The following is a 13,059-nucleotide window of genomic DNA, read 5'->3' on the forward strand; positions in this document are numbered from 1 at the left end:
CGGGCGGCTGGGTGCGGCCAGCGGGGGGCCCTTCCGTGTACTAGGGAGGGGGCCGGCTGGGGCCACGTCGGACCACCGCACCAGCGCACGCGGGATGCTGTCCGCGCCAATCCCACCGCCCCCAGGAACAGCAGCAGCCGTGGCAACCGCCCCGGCCAGGGCCAGGTCTGCGGCTGCGCCCGCAAGCAGCCTCCCCACCACGTCAAAACAGCCGGAGGCTTCGGGCCGCTCCTCAGCACGCCCTGGTCACATGGCCTGGGCACGTGACTCCTCTCATGTTTTCCCAGCCACGTGCCCTCCGCATTGCATGGTCACACATCAAACAACTCGCATCACATAAACACGTGACCCACATGTGACCAGGATCATGTGACCCCACCTCGCTGGATCCCAGGTCTTGACTATTAATATTAAACACTCCTATCATTACCATAGCCTCATGGCTGCCGAGCTGGACATCGCCTTGGATGTGTGATCACTTCCGCAAACTGCACCCACATCTGGGGGTCACCCACATCTGGGGGTGCCTCCTGTCAACCTTCAGACCAAGAATCTCGGCCATCCCTGCAGCCACGGGACCAGACATGCAGCAGCATTAACACTCACTGAAAAAGAATGCTGATTTTGCTCTGGATATTTGCTCTAAGCATTCTTCAGTGGTTTTAATGCGTAAGGCTGCTGGGCTCAATTAGTTCAGGGGTTGGATAGCTGTCACAGCTTCTCTGTCACTGCAGGAGCAGCACCTAAGGACTATCCCCCAGTGGGGGTACCATTGTCCCCAGGGATCCAGAGACGCCTTATACTTCTAAAGGTCCATAGGGGGCAGTGTCAACCACAACTTCAAGCTCACAATTTCAGTGCAAACCACAGGAGCTGTCAATCAAATAGCCACTTCCTCAGCAGCTCCTTGAATTGTCATTATGACAGCCATTTTTATTTTTTTAAATCTGATGAGTGCTTGGAGCTGGGGGCAGGAGGCACCGATATGGCTGCCTATGCCCCAGGGAAGACTTCAAACCAGCCTTGACAGGCCATAGAGACTTTTTTCCCGTTGTGGCAAACACCATCTCTAGATGTCATGGCCACCACTTTGCTAACTGAGGCTTTGTTCTGGGAGACTTTGCTTCTGCTATGACAACTTAAGAAAACCCTTAGTTTACACCTCTCTCTCTCTCACACACACACACACACACACGTATAGCCAAGACAGGTGAATGAGTCTGAGTCTGCTTACAGCCCTAGGACCTCTTTGTTGGCAGCAGTCTTCAACCTGACCAGAGAAGAGTGCCTCCTAGATCCATGGTGCTAATAGACATGTGTGACTGGCTATGTAAGTAGTGCAATTCTCATTCTCCTTGGAGCAATTCTGGAAACTTGTGCATTAACCCTTTGGTACTGCAGTCCAGACATCAATAAAGCTTATTTGTTTTATTGCCTACTTATGATCTTTGTCACAGTCAAAGTGGACTGACTGGCAGAGGAGAGCAGACAACATATAGAACTACCAGCCTCAGGAACACCCAATAGCACCTAGAGGGCAGTTAGGGAGTTCCAGAGCAGCCCAGAGAGAGGACATTGCAGAGAGCTGAAGCTAAGAAGAAGTACAGAGAGCTGAGACTGCAAAGGAGAAGAAATGCAGAAACCCGAGGTTGTAAAGGCTGCGGGCTCTGGCTGCTGGATGAGTTCCAGAAAGCTTCAGAGAGGTACTAGTTCCAACTGTTGAAGAGCTGGAACACTAGCAGCAGAAGGTCAGGACCACCCTAAGCTTGAGGCTGTAACACCCACCAGATGCTGGGTGCTGAGCCACTGGCATTTGAAGTCCAAAGCTGCAACACTTAAGAGTTCAAATAGGGGTGGATACTCAGTGGTCAGCTAGGCTTTGAATTAGCTAGTGTGACACTTCCTCTATTCAAACTTGTGCTTTGGGAAAACTACAAAGCACTATAATTACTGTGTTTGGGTTTTATTTTAGAAAAGTCAACAGAAAGTGTGAATAGCAAGGGTTGTAATCAAGTTTTCTGACTTTCCAAAATCATGTACAGTTCATGTTATTTATTCTCCTGTGAATGCCTTCTTTGCCTAATGTCTTAGAGAATACAAGCTCAAGAGTTGATATTGATAGAAATGGAGTTATACAGTCTGAAGGCTTAAACTAGAATTGTCTGTATAAAAAATAACTTTCTGTTAAGCCCCAGTTGTTTTTATTGTAGTCCAGTACCCTATAAAGGAACAAGGGAAAAAAAGGACCTTTTACCAAATGAGTCATTCTATTAATGCCATTATTATGATGTGTTCAGATAAAAACAAGACCACTTTAATATCTGCATGACCAGTTTACAAAGAAAGATGATGGCACTAAAACAAGTAATGTTCCTGTGGCTTTGATGTATTAATGTATCCGCATTGAGACATTTATACTTTTTTTTTTGGCTAGGCTTACTGTTTGGATAAGGTGTGCAACAGACACAACACCCTATAATACCTTTTACAGTTTTCTGAAATGGTTAGAACCTTACTATAATAAACACAAGCTAAATCATTCAAGGATGATTCAGTGTTACAGAAATTAAATATATTTATATAGTAGCAGTCTTGCTACCATTTATCAGATAGGATCTCAGCAATCTCCTATCTGGCTTCTTAGCAAGCTCTTCGTATTGAAAACTCATCCAAACCCAGACAGACTTCATATTAAGAATGAGATAAACTGGGTGCTGGTGGCTCAGGCCTGTAATCCTAGCTACTCAGGAGGCTGAGAGATAAAGATCGCAATTCAAAGCCAGCCCAGGCAGGAAAGTCTATGAGACTCTTATCTCCAACAAACCACTAGAAAACTGGAAGTGGCACTGTAGTACAAGTGGTAGAGCATGTGCCTCGAGCTGAAGAACACAGGAACAGTGCCCAGGCCCAGAGTTCAAGCCCCACGACTAACAACAACAACAAAAAATGATGAGATAAACTGGCAATTCTAAACTATGTCCATTTAATTTTGTAAATATGACCAAATAAAAGCAGGCGATACCGTTATCTCTCTGATTCTCTATCATTTAAGTAGGAAGCCAGGTAGATTAGACAATTCTGGATTTAAAAAATACATAAAATAACTTATGAAAATAAACTTTATGGTAGTTCTTGTATAAGAGAACTGAAAAATACAGCCTCTAAATGTACTCTTCTATTAAAGACTGCCTGAGGTAAACTTTGAGTGTTTCTAAAAGAATGGTGATACATTGATTAATAATCAAAGAGGTTTTAAAAATTGGATTTAATATTAGTCCTCTCCTAGAAAAAGTTCATTTCATTAGTGAAGATTTACATTATTTCCATAAGCATTTTATCTCCTGCATGTATTGCATATTAATGACCTATTGATCAAACTTTAAAAAAATTTTCATTTCAATTACCATGGTAGTAGGTACCAAACAAAAATTTGTGAGGTCTGCAAATAAGTAACTTAAGGATGATTCTTTCATAAGTAATCTGCAATTAAGAAAGCCTCTTATTTGTGTACTCCCAAATGTAACATTGAAATGATTAGTCTAGCCATTAATAATCATTTGCACATTCTAACAAAACCTCCTTCCTCATTTCATTTGCATTTACCAATACTTAAGATAAAGGAAATAAGAACAGAAAATAGGACTATGGTTTCGTAAACCATAGTATGTAAACTTTGTAAAATCCTGTTTTCTAGTTCTCAAGAACCAAGAAAGTAGCCCTGTATTTTCAGTTTATCATTATTTTTCAGCTGAGAAAGCCCTGTTTAATAACCTTTCTTGGTATACTGTTGGACCATAATGCTAATTCCATGCTTACAATGCTGATATTTCACTGAAAATCTCATGAAACAGATTATCATGTGGGTATTTTCCACCACTTTCCAGCCAATAATTTTAAATACAGAATGGGAAATTAAAACAAATAGTTCTCCTCTCATCATTAATAATCTATTTTTTCTTTTATTTTGTTTTAGAAGCCTTGAAAAAAAAACATATGGTTTCATTCAGACTAATCAGAACAAGAAAGCGAAAGTGATTTTTTTCATATGCAATCAATGTAATTAGTCCCATCATGAATTAGAAGAGAGAAAACCCTAGCTAACTACTAAAAACCTAGCTAGGTATTAAACTCTCTTCTGTACTTGTTCTGAGCTACAGAGAACCCACATCTAAAGCAAAAGGACTGCATGTGTCTTGTGCTCATGCTACCCCAACTCTTGCAAAGACTCTTACAGCAAAAGTGGCTTCAAAGATTCTTGCAGCAATATACAAGCAAAGGAAACCATCTGTGGACTTGAGCATCAAGCTTTCTTCACTTCACTGGGATTACCTATGAGATATGGCTCATTTTAATTTCTTATAGAAATAATCTTTGCCATTCAGTAGTTTTTTCACTTGTATCACTACCTTTTTTTTTTTGCCTATCACCGAAGTTTTTAAAATAAATTGGATGGAGAGGGGATTTTTAATGCTGTTTAATGTTTAAGATGTATCTCATTTTTTAAAAAGTAAAGTTAAAGAAATACCAAAATGAGTCCTAAGGAAAGTATGCAAAATGTCAGAGTGGATCAAAAGAGGTTAGAAAGAATGTGAAAAATGAGCACAGTAGAGTTAAAGCCCTGCAGCAATTTAGGCAGCACAGGGGGAATTCCAGGAGGTTTTTCTCTCTCTGGCATGTTTTTAAAGAAGAAAACAAAAAGTTATTCTCATTAAAGAATGGAAAGAGGAAAATAGCTGGTGTGGGCCATGATTTACCATTCATCACAAATTGAGACTTTCTTTCTACTTCTCAAAGCTTACTGTTTTGGAGAGGTTCTTTTTTTTTTGGCCTGGGAGGTATGTGCAAGGGGAAACAGAGTCAAGCAGACACAGACTATGGTGACACAAAGTCAATTAGGATGAGGGCATTCAGATGTAAGGGAAAGGCCCAGAGGAGTAACTCAGAGGACAAAAAGTAGACATAAAAGTCAAACTCTGCTTTAAAATACTAAAACAAAAACTTGGTCTAATTAACCTAGTTACTCCATTTTTAACAACTGCACACTTACTTCAAACGAAATAAAATAAAGCTAAATCGAATTATAAAAACCTCTGTTCTGTGATAGTGGGTTAAACTGGTAATCAACACATATTTGTATGAATGATATGGACAAGTGCTTCTTTAAAAAATCAAGAACCCTATAATAATATTCATCACCTAACTCACTGTTTAGTAAAGATATTCCTAAAATAATCCTAAATCATTTTATAGGGGGAAAAAAGATAGCCAGGTGCCTGCAGTTCATGCCTTATGATCGTAGGTATGAAAGAAGCTGATATCTAAGGACTGTCATTCAAAGTCAGTCAAGGCAGGAAAGTCTTAATTCCAATAAACCACCAAAAAAAAGCCTGAAATGGAACTGTGGCTCAAGTGGTAGAGGGGCTAGCCTTGAGCATCAACAGGCTCATAGACAGCTCCCAGACCCTGAATTCAAGCCCAGGACTGACATTCCCCCACGCCCCCCCCCAGATGTTTATTATCTGCTTGGAGGAATTTCTTATGAAATCAACAATGTAAGATAAGAGCTTTGGATGAAAAAAAAATGTCATGCATGTTAAAGTCAAATTTAGTTCTATATAGTTATATTTTTATTTCAACTTTGAGCCTTCCTTTGGTCAAGGAGCACTCAAATACTCAAACCACTACTTCCTTCAAAAAGGAAATGAGTGGTGAAAGGATCAATGGAAGGATCCATCACATCCATGCCAGGGGACCATGCGGAGGCAGACAGGCACAGGAGAAAGATTATTATGGGACTTTTCTGGCCCATGCCAATGTGTGTTCTCCTATGTCATACGACTTGGGAACAAGTCAAGGCCATCCTGTTCCTTCAGTCAACTGGAGACATCACTTACACTGCCCTGCCTTGCCCATTGCAGACCCGGACCCTAAAGACCCCCAGCTCCAGGGATTCCTTGATATTCCCATGCCAGCAGGAAGTAGCCAAAAGAGCCCATGACACCCGTTGGCTGTGGTACCTTTAAATATCTCCACTACCCCCTCATCAGGTTACTGTGATCCTAAAGCAGAAAAAGTCTTACTCCCCCTCCTCCAGGATGCCGGGAGTCATGTACCATGTTATGTCTCCAATCTAAGACAGAAAAGGCAATTCGGGTCTTTGATAGTGCCTTCTGGAAATCAATTCCTCCATGGCATATTCTGCTGACAGCAGTTTTTGCCTTTTATTAATTGTGTTTTGCATTTTAGATAACTATTTATCATGGAAAAAGGAGGACCTTTACCAACCACTGTCAAGCAGATGCTTCTTGGATGGTACCTGGCTGAGCAACAAACCAGAGACCCCTGACTATTTCGCCCCTTTACAGCAGGAAGTAGCTCCAGAAGAAACGACCTCCATCCATATCCCCTGCCCCGGCCTGGTACCCCCTATTTTTTTTAAACAACAGAGAAGGGAATGTAAGCATTATGCCCACCTCTGGTCCTCAGCTCTACCCAGATCTGAGCTCCTCCCTGCCCTGGAGTTCCCACCATATAGCTGGCCCCTCCCTCTCTTCACCCAGACCCACCTGAGCTCCCATCTACCTCACTTCCTACCCCCAGACCCTGTTACTACCTAGATAGTGGAGGCCGCCATGTGCTCTCTCTCCGGGGGAAATATAGCTCCTCTAATAAACCTTGTAATAATCTTTCTCCTGTGCCTGTCTGCCTCTGTGTGGTCCCCTGGCATGGATGTGATGGATCCTTTCAAGCGGAAAATTCTCTAAGTATCAAAGTAGGCTCGGCTAATAATAATCTTGTAATTTTTCTTCTTCATGTATGTTTGAAAACAACTTCTAAAGACAATGTAAGTTTATTTTTATGATAAGGCTAAGCTAGACACTGGAGGCTGGGAACTGCTAGTCTGGGAAGACAAATGAAATTTTTATATCTAATTTACAAGGAAATTTACAATTTACAAAGCCAGAACTAGAGGCACTGCTCAATACTAGAGGCCTAGTCATGAGTGAAATAAACAATCAAGAGCTCCAGGCCCTGAGTTCAAGTCTTAGTACCGGAAAAACAACAACAACAACAAAAGATTATAGATAAGATAGAAATGTATTTCTGGGATCTTCAGACTGTTTTAAACTGAGAAACATTTTGTCTATTTCACTGAAAATCAAATTTGTCATTGATAGGTCCCCTAGAAAGCAAGAGTGAGGATATGGTTGGTTAACTACATGCCTTTATTGTCTTCTTGCCCTTTCCAATTAACTGGTTGAGGACCCTGTTCTGAGAATGCCATAATGAAAGAGGGATTTATTAATGCTACGGGATTGCCGGTCTAGGGCTTGAACTCTGGGGCCTGGCACTGTCCCTGAGCTTCTTTTACTCAAGGCAAGCACTCTACCACTTGAGCCACTTCCTGCTTTTTTGAGTAGTATGTTAGAGATAAGAGTTTCACAGAGTTTGCTGCTTGGACTGGGTTGGAACTTTGAACCTCAGATCTCAGCCTCCTGAGTAGCTAGAATTACAGGCCTGAGCCTTTAGTTCTTGGAATGGGGTCAAGCTGAGTTCAATTTCAGAAAGGGCTCATATACTTGGTTGAAAATATCCTTGTAGAATAAAAAGGGGGATGGAGAAGGAAAACTATATGACATGTCAAAAGCATTACTTATCCTAACCCACATTTTGAAACTTTAAGAAACTACTAATAAGTAATTATGCAGATTCTTCTCTTACAAGTACATATTTTTTTAATGTTGGACTTTTCCTGTCAGAATTAATTGTAAACGAGTTTTTAAAATGCTTTTGGGTGTTGGCTTTTTTTTTGAACAAACTATTTTAAGTAGTTTTAGGTTCACAGCAAGACTGAACAGAAAGGACAAATGCCCCACATGACAGCCTACAAACAGCTCACATCAGAGAAATTCATTTATACAACTGATGAAACAGACTGACACATTACCATCTCCAAAGTTCATATTTTACATTATGGTTCACTTTTGGTAATTGACAGACGTCTAATGACACATATTCCCTGCTATAGTGTCATAAAAAAGTGTCTTTGCCATAAAAATCCTCTGCATTTTCTACATTCGTCATTTCTTCCCAAAAATTTTAGTAAGTATTGAGAAAGAATCTTTATATACAAGTAGAGCCTCCTCCCCTGTCCCCCCCAAAATTCAGGCATACATACACCATCATACATCATTGTAAACCAGAGTCAGCAAAACATGATATGCTGGCAAGTTATTCATGAGAAATCTAAAAAAATCAACTGGAAAGGGAACAGAATGTAATTATACTACTCTCAGAATTTACTTGCTTTCCTCTTCTTCCCTGGTCAGTGCTGATTTCAGTCCTATGGAACTAAGGAACAGGTTTCCCACTCTAGTTTTAAGTGGCCGACAGATTTCTTACAAAACACCTTGCATTTGCATATCGGCTCAAAAATTCAATTCTGAGCACAAAATGGAGTTAATGTTCAAGTGAGAAAAACTGCTTTTACCTAAGACGGTACCATAGATGTTTGAGTGAGAGAAGTTGTAAGTTTTCTCTGCTTTTTCTTTTCTCTGTGCACAACTTCCTTATTTGATAAGGTACTGCTAGCTTCAGTTTCCTGCGAAGTGAACGGGGAATTCCCAGGAACCAGACGGTTTCACACAGAGGTTAACACCAGAATGTGGGTGACATCAGTGTTCTTACTGAGTCACAGTCCGGTCCCCACCCCTTACCCCCTAGCGACCCTCAGACTCCACAGACCCAGGCAGGGCTTCTGGTGGTGTCCTGGTCCCCGGGGGGTGGAAAGCTGCGGGAGGGTCGGGTTGAAACCCTTCCCCCAGGGGACCATAAGTGGCTGTGGGTGGCCGGCTGCCTAACCCGGGGAACATTTGGTGTTAACTCTCTGAGAGGTGGGGCTCTGGCAGACAGTGTGCTGAGTGACCAAACCTAAATAAATACATCATCGCGTTATCTGTTATCAGGCCCCCGTGGGCGTGGAAGAAAGCACTAGAACTCAACACTCACTTTAGAGCCCTGGGGGCGGTGTGTGTGTGGGGGGGGGGAGAAAGCACAGGAATTCAACACTCACTTCAGAACCCGGGGGGCGGTGTGTGTCTGTGTGTGTCAAGTCCACATCAGCGCCCCTACACCACACAGGCAGGCGGGGTAGAGCTGAACTTCCCGACACAGGAAGATGTGTCAGGGTCTAGCCCGAACTTGCTCTCCCCGCAGCCTGGTCCTGTGCGGGGCCGGGGTAGGAAGAGGTCTCTGAAACAGTCAGGAAAAGTTCTGATCACCCCTAACCTCTGCGAGGGGACCTGGGCGAGCCTCATCCCTCGCCGCAGGAAGCTCCTAGCATCCCCGGGTTGGAGGAGCGGGCCCGCCGGGACCCCCACCCCCCCGCGCTTCCTCGAGGTGCCCTTCCCCGGACCCGGGGTCCTGGGACGCCGCCGGGCGGTCCTTGGGCCCCACTCGCCCATGGTGACCAGGGGGCGGCGCCGCCCGCTCAGGTGAAGTCACGACCCCAGCCCCCTTACCTTCATCACTTTGGATTCCAGGTCCATGGTGGTACGTCGGACGGAGGGATGGGAGGGATCCGTCCTTGTCCCGGATATCATGCCCGAACTAGGCTGGCCTCCCGCTCCACTGCGAGCACCGCGGGAGGCGCCGCAGCCGCAGCCACTCAGCCCGCGCCGTCGAACTTCCGCTGCGCAGTCGGCCACCGCGGTCCTGCGGCAGAGACCGGGAACAAAGAGGTCCCAGCAGCCAATGGGAACCCGGCAGTGCTGGTTCTCGACCAATCATCGAGCGCCGCACGCACCTTCGCGGGCCCCAGCACTGAGCCGGCAAGGTGAGGGGCGGAGCCCAGTGGAGCGCCCTGGGTGACTCACTCTTCACCCGTCCATCTCCGCGCCGCCACCGGGAGCTGGGATCGGACGGCTTAGAGCCGGAGAAGAGGCAGAGCCCCTCGCAAGGCTGCAGAATCCACCTGTGTTTAGGAAGACCTTTGATGCAGGTCCAGAGGAGCAGTGATCCCAATGATGACTACTTGGTTTATTTTCAGGGCAAAAAAAAGGAAACGAGGAGATGGTAAAGGTTGTCTGAGATGTCAGTGATGGTCTTTGTGTTCGAGAAACTTCACTCACTATTGAGTTATAGACATCTAGAGATGTAAATCTCTCTCTCAACAGATGATAGACAGATTGATATAGATTTAGAGATAGATATAGGTAAGTAAGATAGATAAGAAAGATAGAGGTAACCGTCCAGAGTTAAAGAGATATCCTTTTGCTCGAATGCCTCTCTCCATGTTGTCCCAAACACCAGCTGGGACTTTTAACTTGTATTCTTAATGTCAGTGAAGATTGCTGTGATGTTTTTGAATATCCCATTCCTCCCAAATGCTGTGGACTACTTCAGAAGCAGGTTGGAGAGAAAGAAAGAAAGAAAGGCTTATCTTTTGTCCCTGTGGGAAATGGGCTGCTGTTGAGTCTCAATGAGGCTTTAATGAGGAACTTCCCACAGCATCACTGGCACACGGAATCAGGATGCCTTTTCTGCCCTTATTTAGGCGCACTTGCCATGAATACCATCAGTGGGGATGAGAACTTGTGATTTAATTAATACGGTTTACTTTATTCCTCAGGAAACTGAGGCCCTGGGATTTCGGGGACTTGCCCATACGCTCCCCCAGTTGGGGATAGAACAAGTGCTTATAAGTCTTATGACAACGTCTTTAGGATATTTGGGACTGAAAACAACATTCTTACTAAGGATAAAGCAATTTTCTTCAGTTACTGATAATAGCAAGTGAAAATGGAGAGATAAGTAATAACCTAATTTGTCATCTACTTCCTTTTTTTTTCTTAATAAACTTCTCGGGCTGGGATATAGTTCAGGGTCAAAACTCTTGCCTAGCAAGTACAACATCCTAGGTTCAATCCTCAGTACCACAAAAGAAAATAATAATGAAGAGAAGAAGAAAAAGGAGGAGCAGGAGGAAAGAAAGAAGGAAAGAAAGAAGAAAAAGAAAAGTTTTACATAATGCATACATTTAAGTCCAGATGTTTCTCTACTTTGCCTCTGGAAATAAGTTTGGTACAACAAACACTCAAAACTCATTTTAGCCAAAACTTTCAACCCTTGATTTTATTTGATTAGTCATTAATGTTATTCAACGGAGCATTTGTTTATAATATGCATGTTCTCCTTTTCCAGCTAATAACTAAAAATAAAATGAACAAAAATGGATCATGGTTGGTTTTAACTCAGTTGACATAAAATGTTTATGACTCATTTTCCTAAGCTGTCCTGATAAGTTTGGGCTCCTGTAGTTTGCCCAGTGCAAACTCTGTGGTCTAGCTATGATAAAACAAGTTCTTCTTTTTCAAAGATGGAAAATGTCAAGTAAAGTATCAGACAAACATAGTAACAAAAGTTTGGGGAACTTATTTGGGAGAATAGTAGAGAGGACACCATCAAATTCTGCTTGCCTTCCTTTTTTCTTTCCAGCCCTCCCAGAATCACTTTTTATGGGAACAATTTGGCAAGGATGAGCACAGAAATTCTGTTATATCTACTTAGAGTCCTCACTCTGCCAATTTAAACAATTATTTATAGAATAAGTGTAAATTATAGAAACAAAATTGAAGTAGCAAGTGTTAGATTAAATTGCAAGTCCTTATTTAGTTATTCAAGTGAAAAACTATAGAGATATTAAGAATGTAGAAGGGTCACAAGATGTGGTTGATGGAGGAGGAAGGAGCAAAAGTCAACACACACAATTTGCTATGATCAATTTCAAAATGATCCATTCTGCAGGTAGTTCAGGAAGAGAGGAAAATACAAAATGAAAGGCAGAGTTTTGTTCAGTTACGGGAGGCTAAAGATAAAAGATTATGGTTTGGTGTGTAGTAAGTTTGAAATTGAGATACATCAAAGTAGAAATCTTAAAACTGAAATGATGTTTAGAAGTCAGCATCTTATCTAAATAAAACAAGTAAAAGTCACAGAAATAAACACAGCCTGGGAGATAGAAAAATAAGAAACATCAAAGAGAATAATTCAGCAAGACTGAATGAGAGATAAGTGAAAAGGAGATGAAGGTTAGTCAAAGGATGTGACCCTGAAAAGAAAAATGAGACAGAGAAGTCAGCCAAGTCAGTCAAGAAAGGAAATACAAGAAGGAATCCATTAACAATGAGAGATTGTAAAGAAAGGTCAGATGTACACTGGACCTAACAAAAACATCATTGATGACTTTGGGAAGTGTATTGCTGGTGGAATTGTGGAGATAGATATTACTTTACAATTTTAGCTCCCTTTGCGGTTACCAAAGTGCTTTGGTCAAAGTTTGACTTGGCTTCTCCACAAAACTCATGGAAATATCAGCCAAATAAATGGCAATCAAATAAAGTAGACATGAAGTCAATATACTGGATACTATAGAATGTTCTTTTAAAAAGCAACTACAAGTATTAGCAGTGATAGACATAAATACATGCTAAAATAGATTTTGTTTATAAAGGCCAGAATAATTTATGTTCAGGTTCAGGTCAGACTCTAGGTGATCAAATTACTATCTCTGATGAGGGAAATGTAGTGAATATTTATATGCCCTGTACTATAATGGAAAGTGGAGCAATATAAGCACATGTAAGACATTTCCTCTTTTCTTAAGCTGTTTACAGATTGTTAAAGTTGTTGACGGTTAGGGTGGTAGGCCTGTAAGAGTAATGAGGTGTTACAGGCAGGGAGAAAGCACAAATGAGAAAATCCTGCAGAAGGTAGTATTGCTGTTTACAAAAGCTTTTGAAAGGAGTCTTCTTTGGCTTTTGTTCTAGTACTTAATTGAAAGTACTAGAAACCCTGTGGAATTATTTAGCAATTTTTAAAGGTGCCATTTTATTTTCAAGACACAGATGTTTCTTTCAAAACTTAAGAGCCAGCATGCATCTGGGATTGGAGCCAGGCAATATATAATATCTGCAAACAAGAGGGCTGCTCTTCCTCAGGGGCTGTGTGGACTCTCACAATGCCCTGCCTGCATTAGCTTTAGCTTTAGCTATTTTCTGC

General features: G+C 42.3%; 1 protein-coding gene across 1 annotated transcript in view; it reads right to left on the reverse strand.

The window, feature by feature from the left end:
* The window catches only part of Tes (testin LIM domain protein), a 38,366-nt gene extending 28,654 nt beyond the window's left edge, over positions 1–9,712 (reverse strand). Inside the window, exon 1 of the mRNA XM_013020024.1 lies at positions 9,522–9,712. Coding sequence (XP_012875478.1) covers positions 9,522–9,602 — 81 coding nt within the window. The 5' untranslated portion in view covers positions 9,603–9,712. The remainder of the gene's footprint in view (positions 1–9,521) is intronic.
* Positions 9,713–13,059: the final 3,347 nt, after the last annotated feature.

This window comes from Dipodomys ordii, unplaced genomic scaffold, assembly GCF_000151885.1.
Source record: "Dipodomys ordii isolate 6190 unplaced genomic scaffold, Dord_2.0 Scaffold48, whole genome shotgun sequence".
Taxonomy (NCBI): domain Eukaryota; kingdom Metazoa; phylum Chordata; class Mammalia; order Rodentia; family Heteromyidae; genus Dipodomys; species Dipodomys ordii.